This window comes from Serinus canaria, chromosome 9, assembly GCF_022539315.1.
Source record: "Serinus canaria isolate serCan28SL12 chromosome 9, serCan2020, whole genome shotgun sequence".
NCBI classification, from domain to species: Eukaryota; Metazoa; Chordata; class Aves; order Passeriformes; family Fringillidae; genus Serinus; species Serinus canaria.
Window position 1 is genome coordinate 2493003 of NC_066323.1, and position 19685 is coordinate 2512687.

At 44.6% G+C, this 19685-nt stretch overlaps 1 protein-coding gene across 1 annotated transcript in view; it reads right to left on the reverse strand.

Moving 5' to 3' along the window:
• SI (sucrase-isomaltase) overlaps positions 1 to 19031 on the reverse strand; it is a 43089-nt gene extending 24058 nt beyond the window's left edge. The window contains exons 1-20 of the mRNA XM_030227089.2: positions 18911 to 19031; positions 17562 to 17635; positions 12602 to 12722; positions 11805 to 11914; positions 10980 to 11131; positions 9405 to 9576; positions 8006 to 8105; positions 7280 to 7392; positions 6192 to 6317; positions 5583 to 5714; positions 5304 to 5420; positions 4577 to 4690; positions 4277 to 4361; positions 3533 to 3650; positions 3010 to 3181; positions 2337 to 2453; positions 1727 to 1881; positions 1368 to 1452; positions 573 to 629; positions 87 to 211 (exon numbers count right to left, since the gene is read on the reverse strand). Of these exons, the coding sequence (XP_030082949.2) occupies positions 87 to 211; positions 573 to 629; positions 1368 to 1452; positions 1727 to 1881; positions 2337 to 2453; positions 3010 to 3181; positions 3533 to 3650; positions 4277 to 4361; positions 4577 to 4690; positions 5304 to 5420; positions 5583 to 5714; positions 6192 to 6317; positions 7280 to 7392; positions 8006 to 8105; positions 9405 to 9576; positions 10980 to 11131; positions 11805 to 11914; positions 12602 to 12722; positions 17562 to 17635; positions 18911 to 19031 (2366 nt within the window). The remainder of the gene's footprint in view (positions 1 to 86; positions 212 to 572; positions 630 to 1367; positions 1453 to 1726; positions 1882 to 2336; positions 2454 to 3009; positions 3182 to 3532; positions 3651 to 4276; positions 4362 to 4576; positions 4691 to 5303; positions 5421 to 5582; positions 5715 to 6191; positions 6318 to 7279; positions 7393 to 8005; positions 8106 to 9404; positions 9577 to 10979; positions 11132 to 11804; positions 11915 to 12601; positions 12723 to 17561; positions 17636 to 18910) is intronic.
• Positions 19032 to 19685: the final 654 nt, after the last annotated feature.

Sequence of the window (19685 nt, forward strand, 5' to 3'; positions counted from 1 at the left end):
GGGCTGCTTTTATTTGTAGCCTAGAAGTCCTCAGCCCCATTATGGGGGGAAAAAAAAAGTTGGAAGTGTTGCATTTGGGCTCCTACCTTTCCACTGTGGTGGTGTTTGGTTTCTGAGTAGGGAAAATGTATCCTCCTCTCAGGTGCAGCCCTATCCTGTCTGCTGGGGTTGGTATATTGTGCCACACTTTCTTCAGTTGCATTGGTTCACCCTGATGGACAGAGATTGAAAAGAGAGCAGGAATTTTGTATTACACACTGCTGGGAGTGTTTTCTTAAGTCCTGAGTTGCATCAAATTGTTCCTTATTAAAAAAGCTTAAGTTATGTAAATATCTATGGGCTAGTGGGCAAGTAAAATAAAATAATTGCATATCACTCTGATTTAATGTCATAATCTGAGCCCTGTCTTGAGGCACCAGTTCTTGGGTTTATCCCACCACCCTGCATCCCTCGTCTCCCAAGTGACCCCAAAGTCAGGTCTCTGTCCCCAAAGCAGGGCTGACAATCCTATTCCATCCCGTTCCCATTTAGAAAATGATGTAACATCCCATAATATCCCTGCATTTCCTTACCGTGTCATACTCGTACCACTCTGCCTCAGGAAAGTACACACGAGTGGACTCCACGCCCTAAAAGGGAATAAAGAAACAACTTCCTTATTTCCACGTAGTCAGATCAGCTTTATTGGGAAATGGAGTTTAAGTTCACAGTGAGGAGAACATCACTGACATTCCTGCACGTTGCTGTTTCCTGGGGTTTAGGATGGAGTGCAGACAGGGGGAAGGGCAATCCAAGCAGATTTCTGCAAAGCTGCTGGGCTGTAACTGAACTGCTGCTCTGCAAAGTGGCAGCTCCTTGAAAGCCCCCCAGAGCCACAATGCTTCAAACCCAGTGAACCAGGTCCTGTCCTATCTCTATCCTCTTTATTTCCACTTGTTGTGGGGCTGGCACCCTCCAGATCCTTGCTTTCCCTTTCTGTCTTTAACAAATGTTTTCTGTTTCTCCATGGCAAACATGTTGCTGGCAGGACAAATCATTATTTACAAGATTCTGCCACAAAATAAGCCCCAACCTTTTTGTTTTCTCGTTGTACCACAGAGAAGCTGAAATGCAGCAAGAGGAGCTGACTCCAAAGGAAATTCAGAGATGATGTAAAGAGGAGGAAAAGCAGAATATCAGACCAGATATCCCAGACTCCTTAGAAGGCTGGAAAACAGGAGTAGGATTTAACTGCAAGATTTTCTGTTTCAGCAGGGGTAGAAATGTGCTGTGGGATCTCTCACTGGAAGCAAGGAATGAAGGAGAGGGAGCTGGGGACTCAATATGGCCCGTGGCCACCAGACAGGTCCCAAACCAGCCAAACCTACCGGCTCAAGAGCAGGGGAAATCAGCAGCCCAGGGCCCCACAGGAACTGCCTGTCGATGTCCCAAGTTATTTCATCTGAGTAGAACCTGAATAAATGGGAAGGAAAGAGCAGAAATTGGGTTATTTTGTGATTTATATCAGCAGCAACCCCAAGGTTTCAGGGTACTGGTTGTTCTCAGTCATGACTAAAGGATGCCATATAAAAATCACCTCCTGATTTGGCCAAAATGAGGTTTCACCGACTGGGAAGTCACCTACAGAGACCCCAGTGTGCATTTTCACAGGAGAGAGGTTTAGAGAGTCCCCTAGCAGGATGAAATGAGTCAGATTTCCCTCTTGGTTATAAATTCCCAGACTCACTCGTGGAGCAGAGGCCTCACAACCGTGTCCCCCTGGGTGTGAGCTTTGTAGTGCAGCGTGTACAGGTAGGGCAGCAAGGTGTAGCGAATGTTCAGGTAATGCTTGGAGCTGTTCACCAGCAAGGAGTTGGGTCCAAACACAGCTGGATCTTGATGCTGGAAACAAACATCCACTGGTTTTATTGCCAGGCTTTCAGAAACGCTTTGCCAGAAGCTGATTCAGAGGGCTGGGGTTCCGTGGGGCAGCTCTGCACTGGGGTCTCCTTTCTGGTGCTGTGACCTGGTGTCCTGTCCCTCCAGGCTGTTTGCACTGCCCATCCCTCCTTGTCCACCAGGGTTATTCCAGGATTCATCCTGGCATTCAGATCTGGTGGCTCACACAGACCTTGGTGCTCCTTGGTGGTAGGAGCAACCAATACTCATAAAACTGTTGCCAAAGCACTGCATTCTGAATTAACCCTTGTGAAACCCAGCCTCCCCCATCTCTAATTTCATAAAGACTGCTCAAGGTGCTGTTTTCAAGCTGGCCGGTGAAAGGGAGGATTAGAAGTGGAATTAAAGGAAATGTGGTCGTGGAACAAAAGCAGTTTTGAACAGAAAGCACAACTTACTATCTCATGTTCACCGTTGTGGTTCCTGGAATATGGGTAAAATGCTCCCACTTGCATCCATCGCCTGCAAAGTTCTTCTGTGGTGTCTCCAGTGAAACCACAAATATCTGCTCCAACCTTTAAAAAAAATAAAAATAAAAATTCAGAATGTGTTGGATGTAGAGTGCCCCTCAATAGGTACAACATATTTGTAACTTTCCCAAATCCAGCGATGCTGTCCAGAAAATTAAACCGACCCCTCACAATGACTGCCCATCATTCTGCTTCTTCCAAATTTTACCTTCCTGTTTGGTGATCATATGCACAGAATAGCAGAAAGGTTTCAAAGCCATTAAAATTTAAATAATAAAAAGGATTCTGGCTATTTCCCTTCTAAGTGGATGTCTCTAATTTGAAATTATAAGAAAACCAGGAATTGTTTCACGTCCCCCACTGACGTTTAAAAATTATTAAAATAAGAGGTAGATTGGGATGTACAAGATAATAAGTTTGTTACCCACTTTTATGTCACCACAGCCACAAAAATCAAACAGCCTAAATCAAAAGTAGATACTTGAAAAGAAATGTTCAAAGGAGATTCCTAAAATGGGTTAATTTTGAGGTGCCAGTGTAAGTGGTCATTTAAGATAATCTGTTCTCTGATTCGAAAGGGTAGCACGAACTGATGTCCTACATAAGGAATTCCAAAGAGGTTAAAATCCAGCATTCCAGGGATCGCCCATCTCAGCTGGTCCCACGTGGCTGAATTGTCCCCCAGCCAGTGTCCCCCGTGCTTTCCTGATCCTGCAAAAGTGGACCTCGAGATGAGGTAGCTTCTCTTCCCTGGGAACACCGTCTCGATGGCTCTGGAAAGGAATGAGGTTGGAATTAGACAGAGGAAAACACAGCTCAGACTTTGGCAGTTCTGGACAAAGCAGGTTCACACCCATTTGCATTGATTACTCATCCCCAGGATGAGGAGCCCTTTGCAGGTGTGTTTTAGCAAAGCTCAAGACATTAATTTGAAATAATCTCTTTACACAGCTCTGGCAGCCAATGTGTGGCTTTTCCTGCCAACCCCAGGCTGTGGATTTTGCCTGGGCTAAATTGGCTCAAAGGTAGCACAGCATTTTCCAGGAATCTCGTGGTGCTTTGGAAAACCCAGGTCACGGACTGTTCTGAAACCTCTCTGCAGGATTTCAGGATGCATTCCTTACTTCTTAGTGGCTATGGTCATGGAATATCCATAAAGACTGTGGACATCATATTGCTTGCCCCAGCTCTGCACTGCATCCAGGCAAAGTGTCTTGGAGTACATGAGTCTGTCCACGATCCCTTGAAGGAAGGAATACAAACAGCACTGGTAAGGTACATTTTTATTATTAATATTTCCAATCTTTAATACACATTTATGATACCCAAGCCCTCTTTTTCACTTTATTCTTGCACTCAGGCAGGTTGGTTACGCCAAAACCAAAAAGCTGCTCTTGGCTGTTGGTTTGCTCTGTGATATTTCCACTCCTGAGCTTTGCACCCATCCAGGGAACTGTGCTCAGAATTCCTGAATCATCACCTGACAGCACACTGGCAAAGGTTACCTAAAATCTACTCTTAATACAAACTATGAACTCCATTTCAGTTCTGCAAATATCTGAAAAACTACTGACAGTGCAAGAGGATATTGCATCATCAGACATAATTAAGGCAATGACAATATCCAGTATTTATTTGGCGAGATAAAAGGGGCAGTTCTATAAACCACAGCTGAAGTATACAATACAAGCACATAAATATTGTTTTCTGTCATTAAATATTGTTTTCTGTCAATAAATATTGTTTTCTGTCAATAGGAATGTCCAAACCCCACCCGTAAGAACTACACTAAAATCATGTGGTATCCCTGAAGGCAATTAACATTTTATTTGATATTTTATTATTCTGATTAAAGTAGGTGGACTTACTGGGAGTATAAGGAGGGTAGTTTAATTTATTGTCTGCACAACCTTTTTTCGAGCCTTGAACAAAGTTGGCTACTTCATTCATGTCCTGGAAAGGAAAGATGCAGGATTTAATAAAGTTGCCTTAAGTCGATTTCCCTGAAAAAGTCTTCCACAATATTGTCACTCTTTAAGGAATCATTACTAGCTGCTCTTTGTCTCCTTTCTGATTGCAAAAATACCTTTCAATCCAACAAAAATTCAATGTCATAAAGATCTGCTATCAGATCTGTATTTTGAAAATAAAAACCCCGAGTCACTCACAATCCATATTCCATCATAGGGCACCATGTCATGGAACAATTTGCACTCGTTTGCCCACCAGTCTGTGGCCTCGGCGCTGGTGTAGTCTGGGAACACAGTTTCCCCTGGCCACACCTGGAATGTTCAAAGGAAAATAATTAACGAAACTTTGAGATTAAAAAATCACAGAGCTGCTCAGGTTGGATGGGAGGTCGAAGGACACAAAGTGGTTGAATTTCTTAACTTTGAATTTTTCAATTGCTTTCCTTGTGAGTCCTACAAGGAGCAGTACACAGCTGAGAAAATTCTCAACAGAAGTGAAGTTTGTAAATTTAAAGGATAATGTGGGATCTGGCTCTTCAATTGCTACTGGAAATAAATAGGAGCTGGTTGATGAAATGTCCCTTGAGCCTTCAAACTACCCTTAGATGTAAAAAAAATGTTAGTGTTGATGTGAAAAAAAAAAAGGGTTAATGTGAGCAAGTGTAATTTTAATTGCTATTTTAGTTCTATTTTTCTTTTAAAAAATTTAAATTTAAGAAAAATATTCATTTGGATGTAGAATCGATGAAAAATACCTTTTTAATGTAAACAACTGAAAAAAAAAAAAGCTAACAAAGGCTGAGAATTATCATAGCCTGCAAGAGACCTTACAGACTTATCCATCAGTGAGAGCAAAGTCCCCTGAGCTAAAGGAAATCCCAGCAGTGACACCAGATGAAATTCAGGTGTGCAGAACCAGAGTTACCTCCCCAACCAGGGCTGTCCCATCCGACTCATTGACCCAGGCATGCCTCTCTGTCCCCCTGACGTAGCTTCCATAGGGACTTCCATCAGCCATCTTCTGGGTGCTGATTGCAGGGTCCTAAAGAAATCAGAAAAACAAAGAAAAGAAGAAATCAGGATATCCCATCCATAATTACTGTCTGTAAATGAAGTAACTGCATAGGATAAGTAAAGAATAATAGTGATAAATAACTGTAATGGAAGTGTTCACAAGGGGAAAAAGGAGTAATTAAGTGCTTACCAAGATGATGATATATTTTTGTCCATGGGCATGCAAATCAGATGCAAATTGAGGGAGGTCTTTGAATTTCACTTTGTCATAAGTAAAATCTTTCCTGTTCTCCATGTAATCAATATCGATGATTTGGATATCCTGAAAGAGAAGGGAGTTCAGCTTTTCCATGAGAAGTGATAGGTAATGATTTTTATTCTTTTTCTTCCCAAATATGAGCTGAATATTAGGGCAGTTTTATTCTATTGAAGACACGAGGTTCATGTCCCCTAAAGTCTAATTTTAGAAGTTAATTGTGCTTTGCCTTTGACTGGCAATTAAGAATAATATATGGTTCCATAACAGTCCATAAGATTAAAAAAAAACTGTTGCAAGAGAAGAAAAATGGGTAGAGTTGGAAAGAATAAAAGAAAAGTTATTACAAGAAAGTGGTTGGATAAATCTAACTGCAGTTAGGTGGGATGGGACCATTCAATGTTCCACCCCTCATCCAACGTTCTGATAATGGCTCTAACATCAAAATGCACAAAAGCCTTTGACACCACCCGTTTCCTAACCCAAGCTGATGGAAAAGGAGCCAGTTGTGGGATCTCAGAGTGCTCCCCAGCCCATGCTCACCTGGGGCAGGCCAACAGCTCTGTTCCTCTCCACGATTTCCTTCACCTCCTCCAGGGAGAGGTATCCATAGCGGCAGAGCTGGAATCCCAGACTCCAGTAGGCAGGCAGGGCTGGCAGTCCCACAAGCTGGGAGGGGAAAACAAAAACCCCACGTGCTGCTGGACACCCTGTGTCACCTCGTTCCCTTCCCTGCACCCTCTGCCTCAGGATTTGAGCTTTTCTGTTCCACCTGTCTGTGACCCTGCAGCTCTTCAGTGTGTGACTCTGAACTCCACAGCCAGGCTCAGCTGCTGCTGTCCCATTCTGGGCAGACACAACAATTCCTCTCCAGCCTGGCCATCAAGGACACCTCAGTGCCCCAGGGCCAGAGATGGGAACAAAAGTGAGCTGGGGCAGCAAACTGGGGCTCAGTGCCTTCACTGGCTGGAGCTGGGCTTGGAGGATGAACCCCCAAAGTGCAAATGGCCCCAAGGGATCAAAGTGTGACACCCGAGAGCCCTGGAGCATTTTGGGTGCAGCCCCTGGGGGGCTTGGGCTGCCCTGGGTGGACCTGAAGGGCTTCAACCCACAGAACTGCTTCTTATTCCCTCCCCTCTGCCTGCCCTCTGCTTTTAGGGAGCCCCAAAGGCACCACTACATTTCTCAAATCAATTCCAACAGCCCACTCCTAAATACAATACTTTTTTCCCTAATATTTATTTATTTTAATAAATACTGGTATTTTGGGACAATGCCCATTCTTTAAGGTGTCACTGGAACCAAGGCAGGTCTCGAGAAGTTCAAAAGACACTCAGTGATATCTTGTGATCATAAGATCCAGACATCCTGTAAACACACTCTCTATCCCATAATATTGCCAGATGAACAGCAATTTGTCCTCACGACAAGAGCAAGGAAATATAAATTATTCTAGAGACCATCTCCAGCCCTAATGGCCACGGTGTAAATTACAAATTTATGAATTTTGGAGCTCTTGGGCCTGGAAAATGGTCTCCTCTCCAGCACCCAGAGAAAAAGAAAATGATACAATAAATCCCAAGCACTTGGAAAAAATCTTTCCAATGCATAATCCCTGTAGGTAAATGTACCTGCAGGTACTCCTGGACTACTTGCTCTGGAGTGTCCCCCAGGAAGATGTAGAAATCCAGGATGCCTCCAATGGTTCTGTAGGTCACTGCTGGAGCAGGTTGCACCACAAACTCTGCCAGACAAGAGTGCACAGAAACAGCTCTGAAGGACAGGAAATTCTAAAGTGACTTTTCTAATTGATGATTAGAGAATTTACTGAAGTAAAAACCAGAAAATGCCTAATGAGCCCTAAATCATTAATTGAACTTGCAAAGAAGGGGAAATCAGACAACTCTTTATGTGTCCCTGTTTCCATTCCTTTACATCCCACAGAGAAGAGCAGCAGAAGAAATCCAATGGTCCAACCTTTTATCTCTGAATTTTTAGTGCAACTTTGCAGCCCAAAGATGTGCAGAGCTCAGTAAACATAAACATAAATACACTTATCTGAAGGGATGAAAGGACATTTACTTCCAAGTGTTGTTCACTCCAAATTTAGTCTCTTATTCCAGTGCAGACCTGCTCAGCCTTTGGATAAGTTCCCGACCCTCAGATTCCCATCAAAATCCTCCAGCTAACTGGGAACTACTCCCTGCTTGTATTTGAAATATCATTAGACACGGGGTAATGACTGCCCTCAGATATTGGGGGTGTTTTTAAGAAGGGACGCTGACATCAGTTTTATTGCAATAATTTTAAAAGGAATTCAACTGCACTGCTCAGAGTCCCAGAGAAAGGTTTCTTACCCATGGCATTGCTGTTCATCAGGAAAACACCAAAGGAGGCTCCAGTGTTGTCTTCCAAACACAGGAAGAAAGTATGGGTTCCATACAAGTTATCCATGGCCTAAAATAACAAAGGGAACAGGCAAGCTGATTAACAAGAGGATCTGTTCTGGAATATTCCAAAATATATCACAGGTAGAACTTGAAAGGTCTCCAAATGCAGCAAACAGCAGAAATTTAAATCCTGACACTTCCCTGTTGGATATGTTCTGGTTTTCCTGGTGTTATTCTCCTTTATTTTCCATTAAAACAAGAATTTATCCAAGAAATAGATAACGGATCTGATGGATCTCCAGGAAAGCTGGCAGATATTGCAGCTCTATTTCTGGGGAATAAACGTGCTCATCAAGAACTTGAGAGGTGCTTCCCTTGCACCACAGATTAGGTTTTACATCTAATCTATATTTCTATTCATCCTACAAGGCACTAATTTTGATGCCTAATCTATGGGAATAGGAGAGTGCCTCGCTGCTTTTTCATTTCCTTGCTAATTCTTTTTTTATTTCTGCTGTTATTATTAGCAACATAACCCCTGAGAGATACTAACAACAGTGGCAATAGTTGTGCCTTTTCTCCTGAAAAAGCAAATTCAGTTAAAAAGAACAAGGAACAGAACCTGAGCAATCTGAAATCAGCCTAACTTGGTGCTGTTCAGTGCCACTTTAGCCGAATGAGTGTACACTCAGTGGAGCCATCCAGTTGAGAGCTATCTTCAATCCAGAGCAAAGAGTGAGGAGGAATCTCAAGGCGATGGGTACAAATTCCAGATTATTAATTAACCACACGCAGCCATCTCACCCTCAGGTTTCTGTCCATTTATCTCCTACTGCGGGAGAACAAAAGTTCTCTCTCCAAGCAGGGAGTTGCTTTATGAAGCTGAGGTAATGGTGAACATAATCTTACAATTATCACAAAAGGGGTGTCACAGAAATTGCTTCATAAAGGAACAGCCAGAAAATTCTAGAAACAAATAACAGCTGACAGACATATTTTATCTTGGAAAGAAGCAGCTGTTAAGGAGAATTTTTCCATAATTTGAGCTCCAGGGACGTTGCTGAAGCAGCCTGGTCCATCTGAACTGAACCCTGCCCTCAGCAAAGCCCATTGTTATTTACTAATCTGTTACTAATTCTGATTATCAGCAGAAGCTGAAGACTCATCTATTAATTTTATCCACTGGTTTTCCACTGCACACCAACATAAAAACCAGGGAACACCCACCAGCACCACGGAGCTTTTAGCAACGACGCGCCGCGCCTGGAAAACCTTCAGGGAAAGCTCAGTGGGTTCATGAATGAGCTCACAGAGAGGTTGGGGTGACAGAACTGCAGGGGCTGAGAGGAAGAAAGCCCAGACTCACTGCAGAGGGGCCAACGTCCCTGCTGAACAGGGGCCAGGTTTTCCAGTTGACGTCGTGCCTGTACTGCTTGTGCACGTGCTCGCCCACGCCGTAGATGTTGCTGCTGGGCAGCCTGATGGAGAGCTGCAGGAACTGGTCAGCATACTGCAGGGGCCCAATGGTGGTGTCAAACCTGGTGGGAAAGGGCAACAAAAGGAGGAAAAAAGGAAGAGTTTGACCAAGGGGCGTTGCAAGGGCTGTTTCTGCTCCTTTCAGCTGGAGCTGGGTGGCAGTCAGGTCTCCACCCGGATCTTTCAGGTTTTCTTCCAGCTGTTGCTGGAATCAGAACTCTCTTTTGGGGCATCAATTGGAACAAAAGACAGTGGAAGGTCAGAGACTTGATCAGAATCGTCAAAATTTTGGTAATGAACTGTCATGGCATATTCTCCTTCTATAAAAAGACCTCTCTGTTTTAGAGCTGGGGAAAATCAGTGCAAACCTTGCGCAAAGAAATTTATCAAGGATTTATCTCTGCCCTTATCCCACGGCAGCAACAGCTTCCTTTGAGATCCTCCAACTCAGAGTCCAACATCACTGTCATTTTTTCCTTACAGACCCAGATGCAAATACTTTTATGAAATTACACAAAGGCCTAAGGAAATTTAGACAATATTCCAGAGAACTGTGATCCCTCAGGTGTCTCATCCCCCTCCCTGCTCCTGTTTAATCAGTCAGGCACTGCTGACTGCAAGTCCATCTTCTGTGCCCTCTGTAATTGCAAATCAATCATTACAGAGGATTCCAAGCAAGAAAACAATACTAATAAGAGCAAAAAGCAACCCTTAATGAATTAAACTGGAAACCTTGCTAATCCAAGTGGCCCAGCCCTGTGACAGGCAATCATTCCTGGCTGATTTAATGAGCACCTTCACCTGGCACTTCCCTGCTCTGAGGGCACTTGGACACCTCTGGGTTGGTGGCTTTGGTTTCATTTCTTTATTTTTTTAGAACATAAAAGGGATGAGACAATTCAATGTTCAAGTTCATTAAATGTTTTACACACAGCCTTACACAACCAGCTGTCCTTGGATATCACGGGTGTAAAGGGCAGCCTGGTTTTGGTGGTTCAGGGTTCAGCACAAGTGTGGTAAAGGAAGGTTAAAAGGTAAAGAAGATAAAAGGAAAAGGAAGGTTAAAGAAAGGTTAAAAAGTAAAGAAGATAAAAGGAAAAGGAAGGTTAAAAAAGGTTAAAAGGTAAAGAAGATAAAAGGCAATCAGGAGTTTTCCCACATGGTTTGAAGCACTGGCAAAGAGTGCCTCAGGTAATAAAAGTTCCCCATGTTGAGATTTCCCAAGCACTGGGGAACGTGATCAGAGAGCCACACCTGAAACACTTCAGACAGAGTTCCCCACCTCAGACTCTGCTCCCAAGGTCATCCCAAGAGTCCTTTAGGGACATCCACCAGGCAAGAAGAGGGAAGCAGTGGAGCCTGTGTCCACGAGGACACCTGACAGGTGGCATCTGGTGTGGCACCACCAGCTCTCAGGGAGCCCCAGTGACATCTGTGTCACCAAGGAAGGCCCGCTAGGACTTACAGCACTTTGCCATTGCTGGCTCTGGTCACCACGAGGCCGAAGGGGTTCTGCTTCAGCTCCACCTTGTAGCTGGGGTTGGAGGCCATGGATCCCTGGAAGGGCTTCACGTGCTCGTGAGGGACCTCGAACCTCTGAGCATTGGGGTCAGTGATCTGCACAAATTGACACAGCACAAGCGTTGGGCCTTTGCAGAATTAATCCCCAATACAGACATTTTCCAGCATAATCCACAGCTCTGACTCAGGGTATTTCCACCCTTATCCCAGTCTTCTCCTCTTCTGCTCTCATTGTTATTCACTTCCAAGTTTAATTACTCATTTTCAGCCATTTTCTTCACCATATTCGCCTCTGTGTTTCCCTGGCTCCCCAGGAACCCACCACAGGACAAAGAGTCTCCCTCAGAAGGTTCACAGCCCCACAAGCCCCTGGTACCCCACAGCCACGGCACAGAGCTCGAGCTCTCCATGGAAAACACAAACCATTGGAACAGTAACACTGTCTGTCAAAATGACTGAGAGATGGGATTGGGCCATAGCCAAAAAGTAAGTAAATGCATTTATCCCCTCAGATCATCCTGTGATGAGGACAAATGGTAGATAATAGGAAAGCTGAGCTTTCCAGAGGTCTTGGTGATTGCTCATGCAGAATTCCCAGCGTGCCAACGCCCCGTTAGCCTGAGGCATTGCAACAGCAGGGAAGACAGCAAAAGAACTTCACTGGGAATCATGAGAGTGCTCCAGAGGCATCAATGCCACACTCCCTGCACAGGCAGCCCCACACCTTGCAGAGCAATCAGGCCGTGGAGCAGAAGGGACAAAGGCTGACCTTGAAGCGGAAGCGGTTGTTTGTCTGATACTCGGCCGTGAGCAGCACGGTCTGGATGTCATCCCCGAAGAGAGAGGGGGATGGCAGCCTGTCCAACGTGGCCTCAAACCCTGCGGAGACAAACACGGGCTGCTGTGTGGGATGGGACAGCAGGGGGTGTGTGGGAACCCAGGAAATTCCTCTGGCTGCCCTGGAGGACTCGAGTCCCTGCCTGGGGGTCTCAGAGTCCTTGGCACAGAGCCCAAAACCCCTGTGCCTTTGATTCAGCCCTTGGAAAAAAACAATTTCCAACCTTTATATGAAGAATTACAAGTCAAGAAAGTTTAAGCAGAATAATAGTTTGTCATGGAGTGAAAAATAGATTTTTGGGGTTTTTAGAATGGGGGCTCAGGGTCCCAAGATGGAGGAATTTGGGTGTGCCTTGTCCTTTTCCCTTCTTCTTCCTCCCCTCCACCTTCTGGGTGATGTTGGCATTTTTAGGCTGGTTTAGAGTAGAGACTCACTGTCTAACACAGGTGATGGGTATTGGGAAGTCATGGTAAATGGTGCACACGTAGTTTTTAGGATAAAAAGATACCACCACCCCAAAGATGGGCAGTGTGCCTCAGCCCGACCTGCCAGACAGACCTCGGCGGGTCGGAGAAAGAATTTTATAGATGAGACACAATAAACAACCTCGAGAACCAGATCAGAAAAATCCTGGCTCCTTCTTCAACTGCTGGGCTGGGAAAAGAGGCTGGTAGGTATCTCAGAGTCCCTGTGAGCAGCAGAGATGGCGGGAGGGTGGGATTGCTCACCTGCCTGGGTGGACCTCTGGGAGCCCCGCACTCGGTAGCCGTGGTTGGGGGAGAAGAAGCACCAGGGCACGCTGGTGTCGCTCTGGGGGCTCCAGCAGCAGCCACGGAGGGAGCAGGTGCTCTGAGCAAGGACAGAGGGGCACAGATCAGCCAGGGTTACACAAAAACACCCATAAAAACCAGCTCAAGTGAGCATCTCACCCCAAACACCCGAAAGCTCCGTGATTTCTGCACTCGGGTCAAGCTCTCTGGTTTGGTTTGAAAAGAGAGTTTTTTGGGAGTTTGTGGTCCAACTAATCAGGGCTGAAATTTGAATGTTGGCATTTAGTGTGGTTACTGAGGACAGAGATATGTTTTTGAGAATATAAGGGGTTAAAAGCAGAGAACTTTTAGAGAGAAGCTTTTTTGGTTTTGAACACTGTACATAATAAAAAGATCCCTGAGCAGTGCCACGTGTGACACAGAAACACATGAAGTTCCAACTGTGTTTCCAAAAGAAGCCTCTAGTACAAAAGAAACTCCTCTCTTGATGAGCTGAGAGTTGATTATCTGAAGAACAGTGAGGAACTGAGAGTTAATTATCTAAGAAGCAGTAACTTGATTGATAATCCAAAGTTTTGTCTCACTGTGCTGTGTTAGAAATTTAGTAAAAAGAGAAAAATGAATGTTTTTAAAACATTTTCATTCTGAGTTCTGTATGTGTTTCTTTTTACATATAGTTGTAAGCTAATAAAGTTTTATTTCCTTTATTTTCTAAGCTTAAGCCTGCTCTGCTCTATTTCTAGCCACATCCCACAGCAGACACTAAAAAAATACAGATTTTCATAAAAGCACTAGCATTGCACCAACATCAAACCATAACACCTTCCTTTGAAAAACCCATGGAGGGAACTCAGAGTGGCACAGAAAGCACTAGAGAGGGTTTCTTATGGATTCAGAGTAAACTTGCTTTTTGGAGATGCATTCTTTCTTAAGATCCACAGGTGAAATAAATCTTTTGAAAGAGTTATTGAATTATTCAAATATTTTAAAAGAATGATTCAATTATTATTCAATAATTATTGAACTATGATATTATTCAATATAATATTGAGTTATTGAATTATTATGTTCAATAATCTACATCTCTCTGCTGTGACAGATACAGCAGAGTCTGACCAAAAGTCACACACTGGAGAGGGGGGTGAAATTTATCATGGGATTAATATCTAATAAACATCTATACATGCATAATTGAGCATCCTGTGTAATATCTACATTTTAATGTAATTTTCCAGCATCAGAAGTATTCAGACTGCTTAACTTCAAACTGAGATTTTAATTTTTTTTTTAAATAAACCTATTTTTTAAGCCTCTGTCTCAGTGTAGTGGTCCATGCTTTTCACACACCTTCACCAGAAAGCTGAAATTGCTTTGCTGCTAGAAATGAACTCGTTCACGTGCACTGTGTGTGAGGTTTATCTTTGGAGATAAGATTGGGGCAATGAATCACAAAGTTTCCACCCATTTTCTCTCCTTAAACCCCCACTCATCACTCAGGGCAAAGGACAGTGGCAAAACAACTCTCCCTGAGGGCAAAGGGTGATTCCATCAGTGATCTCAGGTACCCAGCTCCAAAAGGGGCACCTTCCAAACCTCACACTCACATCTCCACTACCAAAAGCTCTTTCTGCCTCCATCTGATCAGGCAAAAATGCTTTTGGTGTTTGTAATAAATATTTAAAATATACTGCAGCTTGAAATAGGTGGACATGACCCCAAACCTTCATTGCTGCTGTTCTTGCTTTGGGTTTGGAGAGCCCAAACTGCTCAGGGCAGGTCAAATTATTTCAGAGGCTCTGGGCAGATAAGAGATAAGGCAGCTCCAGCCCAGCAACCAGGCAGGTGCTGAAGGGAGCTCTGAGGGAGCCCACAAAGCCACTGCCTTGGGAAGTCTCATGGCATTTATTTGGTAGTGGTTTTACAGAGCACAGGAATCCCTCCAAACCACCCAAAATAAACCCCAGATTGATCAAACAGGTGAATGTTTTTCCTCTCTGTCACAGAGTCATCCCATCAGAACCTTTTGCTGCCGTTTCCATCAGGTTCCAAGCCAAGAGGAAGGGCTGGAGGAGAGCTGTAGGGACTCATTTTCCCCCTCTGACACACAAATCCCTTTGTAAGGCTATAAAAACCCAGGCTCACTCTCACCTGCCCCGATGCCACCTGAGAACTCCCCATTTCCCATCTAGGAACCACTGCAGGGTGCAGGAGAGGAGGCACACAGCCCCCCAGTGCTGCAGAGATCTCAGCTTTATCCCCTCATTTCCTTCCTTCATGGGGGAATATCCTAAATATAAGAACAGATTTACTACTTCCATCCTCTTCTCCCTTCCCAGACCAGTGGCCATCCCATAAAAAGCAGAATAAACTGATTTTCCTCAAGCCTGGCAGTTCAAGCCTCCACATTCCCAGCTTCCTGAGCATCCTTTTCTTTACCCCAGCTATTTCTCCTGAATACTCCTCAACTATTTTCAGCAGTTCCTTCACAGTCCAGTGATATTTTTCCAGCTGGATCCTCTCCTGGCAGATTTCTATTTTAGTGGCATATTGAGCTTTCTGCACAAGGAAGTGAACTGGGGAGCAGAGGATTGGCTGTGCCTGGCACAGGGGAAGGAGCAGAGTTCACCAGGGGCACTGGGGAGCCTGTTGTAAAAGCAATCATCTGCTATAAATAAAGATGTGATGCCAGGCTGGGGGCTGTAAAAGCAGCACAATAGATACCAGCACCCAAAGCTTCATTAGGAATAACCCTGGATACCAGGAAGGTTGTACCCTGGGGAACAGCATGAGCTGAGTCCAAGGGCTCCAAGAGCCTGGCCACGTGCAGAGCTTAAATGTGCATCCACACAGGCCTCCACCAGCAGGGCATTTTGGGAGGAAAAGCACAGAAACCCAGCCCAAACCAACAATTCCCCCTTCCTTGAGCTTTCAGAGGTGTCAGCCTGGCCTACACCAGCTCTGCTCAGTGGAATTCTTGTTTTACTGCTGTGTTCTGCTTGTCTGATCAGACCCCCAGGCAATTTTCCACAGCAGTGAATAAATCCTGAATATCTTCCTTCTTCCAGCACCTCTATCTTCACCAACCACAGGATCAAATAAAAATATCTATTCATTTTCTTTTCTATTTTCTTCCTTTCTCTTTTATGCATTTCTTCCTTCCTCTTCCTTTTTCTTCATTTCTTCCCTCATTTGTCTTTTCTTCATTTCTATTCCTTTCTATTCCTTTCTCTCCTCTCCCTCTCCTCTCCTCTCCTCTCCCTCTCCCTCTCCCTCTCCTCTCCTCTCCCTCTCCCTCTCCCTCTCCTCTCCCTCTTCCCTCCTCCTTCCTTACATTGTCTTTCTCCTATTTACATCTCATTTCTGCAATCCCTCTCATTTTCTGGCTCACCCTGGACACCTTCATTGGCCAAGGAACTCAAGGCAGACACAAGCTCTTGCAGATCAGCTCAGCCAGACCATTTTGCCCAGCTGCTGTCTACTCTGAAAACCACAAACACAATCCACTGCAGAGGAGGGATGCAGGACCTGCATTTTCACAGATTCCTGCATTAGTGCAGCCTGACACAACCAAACCACTCCCAGGGCCACATGAGCTCAGGAGTGAGTGGGATCACTGGGATGGGATTCTGGCTGTATCTCTAACCCTGTCATATCTGCTGCCTGCTCTTCACTAATATTCAGAAATCATTTCTTTTACCTCTAATTCCAGATCAGGCACCCTCAGTGCTGCAATCTGCATCTGCTTTCCTGCTGGGAGCTGTGATTTGATTGTTCTGAATTCTCTCCTAGCAGCAGCCTTGCAGCTGCAACCAGAGCACCACTGCTGCCCTCCCTGCTGGAGGAGTGCAGCCCTGCACGTGGGGTGAGTGGTTCAGAGGCAGTAATTACAGATTTAAATGATCTGCACGGCTTCTCCTGCAGTGCTCTGCCTCTTCCTGGGGCAAGGAACAGGCTGGGATTTGAACCTTTCCTAACCCATCCCCTGCAGGGCTTTATTGAGCTGCAAATCATAACAAAACCCATGGCAGGAGAGGCTTTAACAACAGCCAGCTCTGGAATTAGGTGGGAATTTCCTCCAGGTTCAAACAGCTGGGTAACAATTTTTATACCTGTGTGAATGACAGAAGTATCCCACATCACACTGGGGTTTTTTCTCTCCTAGGCTGCCCCTCCCCAGATCAAAGATAGATACCAGGCATCCACCAGAGAAGAAGAAAATTTATAATAAACATGAAAAATAATAATTTTATAGCAAGTCATTCAAGAGTAACTATACAGAAAGGTTCTCAGTGTGAAAGAAAAATAAAGGGCATCATAAAATCATGGAAGGGCTTGGGTTGGAAGGGACCTCAAAGCTCCTCTCATTCCAATTCCTTCCATGGGCAGGGAACCCTCCACCACCCCAGGCTGCTCCAAGGCTCATCCAGCCTGAGATGATGCTTTTCATGGGAATTTTAACTCCAAGGTTCTTAAGCCAAAAGGTCTTTTCCACACCCTGCTCCCTCAGACACCCCAACCAAACTGGGACCCAAAGTGGATCTGAAAGGAAACTCTGACCACACCTTGTAAAATGGCAATCTCAGCAAAGGCCATCACTTCTGAATTATTGCAAATGCCACTTTGTCACCTTCACACAAATAAAAATCGTTTAGAAAAAGTGGTGAAAAACCAAGGGGGACTCTTTTAACTGCTTGATTTCTGACCAATATTTCTGCCACCTTCTCCCCAAACCAGAGAAATCAGAGCTGCTGTCAGCAGGCTGAAATGGCTGTGCAGGAGTGGAACACTGGGAAAATCCCACATTTGGGCAGGTTAAGGAAACACCTGAGCTAGTAGAGACAAATGACATTTCTATAAATAAGCAGGAGGTTTATGGGAGGGAATCTCTTTTCTGGTATTTTCCAGAGTGTTACCAGACCTGTGTTGCCTGTTGATCTGGGATGCAGTCAATTCTCTCTGCTGCTGGTGTATTCTGGCATTGTGGGTGAAAGTCTGTCAGGGAAATAAAGGAATGGGTTAATACCAGCATCTCCAAACTGCAGCAATAACTTCATTCCCTCTGAACTCAGCACCTGCTTCCCTAACAACAACAGAGATCCAAATCCCTCTCAGCCATGGCTTCTGGGATTCATTTTCACCCTTGGAAAATGGCACACAATTATTTCAGATATGAAAACTCCACTGTACATTTCTGAGCACGCAGATAATTTTATTTCATTAGCTCTGATAATTTTATTTCATTAGTCTGCTTTTCAATGACTCCTGTCAGTGTGCTCTGCTGCACTGAAAATTTGTGCAAAGCTAAAAATTGGAAGAACTTTTCTCTTCTTAAGCTGGGCTGTCCTGGTGCTCCTTCCCCTGAGCCAGAGCTTCCCACAGGAGCTGGAATTGGAGCACCAGGGAAAAGAACCTCCAAGCTCCATTAAAATGCTCCTTCAGATTTCAGGTTTGTAGGGCTGAATTGAAAGTGGGCAGCTTTAGCTGATTAAAGGGAGCTCTGAAGGTTGCTTCATGTGTTTGGGAACTGTTTGTGTCTGGAGCAAGGACTGTGAAGTGCAGGGATGTGCCCCGGGCTGAGATGGACACACACTGCCAGATTTCCTCTCTGCATCAGCTGCACTTGTGCTTTTTGCTCAGGGAAATTCCTGCTCTTGACAGAAACAGGAAAAGAAAATGCAGCTATTAGTGTGGATGGGCAGTTCTACTAAAACCCCGAGGGGTGTTTGCCTTGTATAAGCAATAATTTTTATTTTTCTGCCATTTCCACCTCCAAGCTTTTTGCTGCAGTCCCTGTGTGTAAATGGAATTACACAAAATGGGACTGGAAGTAAAGCAGGTGCTCTGCATCCCATCCCTGGAACACGAGGGTTTCCTGATTTATCAGTGCCCCAGCAAGAAACCCTGGGGGATTTTAGGATTATAACAATGTTCCACACAATTTGGTCGCTCCCACATAGGCATCAGGCAGATTTTTTTCGGTGTTATCTTTTATTTAATACTCAAAAAATCGAAATCATCTGAGCTGCATGCTCCTAAAGAAAGTCCAATCAGTGGAGGGAGAGATAAGAGAATTTTCATGACAATAAAGCCTGACTCACACCATTTATTGCCTTCATAACAGATAACTTGGATTGTATCACCCCCAGCAAGGACTGGCCACATCCACCTTCGGGTGATGACAAGAATTTGGATGCTGATAAGAGCAGGAGCCCTGAGGGAGATGCCAGTGGGGTTCTGGCTGCTGCAGCGGGCAGGGGAAGCTCTCACCTGGAGATTTGACGCCGGGTTGCCCCGTGGCCAGCAGCCCAATGAGGACACAGGCGATGACAGTCACCACGGTGAAGAGGGCGATCAGGGTGAGCTCCAGCCCACTGAACTTCCTGCCCATCTGGAAAGCCAGAGAAAGCCCATCAGCCCAAGTGAAACACAGGCAACAGCTCTACATTGCATTTCCAGTTCTGAAACCTTGCTAATTCAATGAATTGTTCTGGTTTTGAGCCACATCACCTGATCCTGAGGCTTAAATGAAACTCTCCTTATGCAGAGTAGAGTTAAAACTCCACTGTGCAATGTGTCTCCATTTCAGGATAATTCACCCAGTGCAGATTATGAAATGATCACACTGAGAAATGTATTTTGGTCCCTGCAAATCATTGAACACAGAACAATTTACTCCTGAAATTAACCATGAAGCTTCCCACAGGTTACTAAATTTCCTGAAACAGAAAACAAATAAAATCTTCTTCCCCTTTTTTCCCTTTTCTAAACTTTCTTTCCTCCTTCAGAGCAAACACAAGTCTATTAATTTAAAAAAGGAGGAACTAGATGTGTTAAAATATACTGGAGAAAAGCTGAAATAAACCCTGAGGGTGTGTCCAGGACACGTGGAGAAGGCAAGACAGAGATAAATTGCTTTTTTGTACAGTGCAGAACAGATTCTGTACAAGCTCATGGCACAGTGGTTGCTGCTGGAATCAACAACTGAAATATGGGAAATAACTCGATAGAGTCAGTGCCTAAAAAAGCTGTGGAAAACACGAGG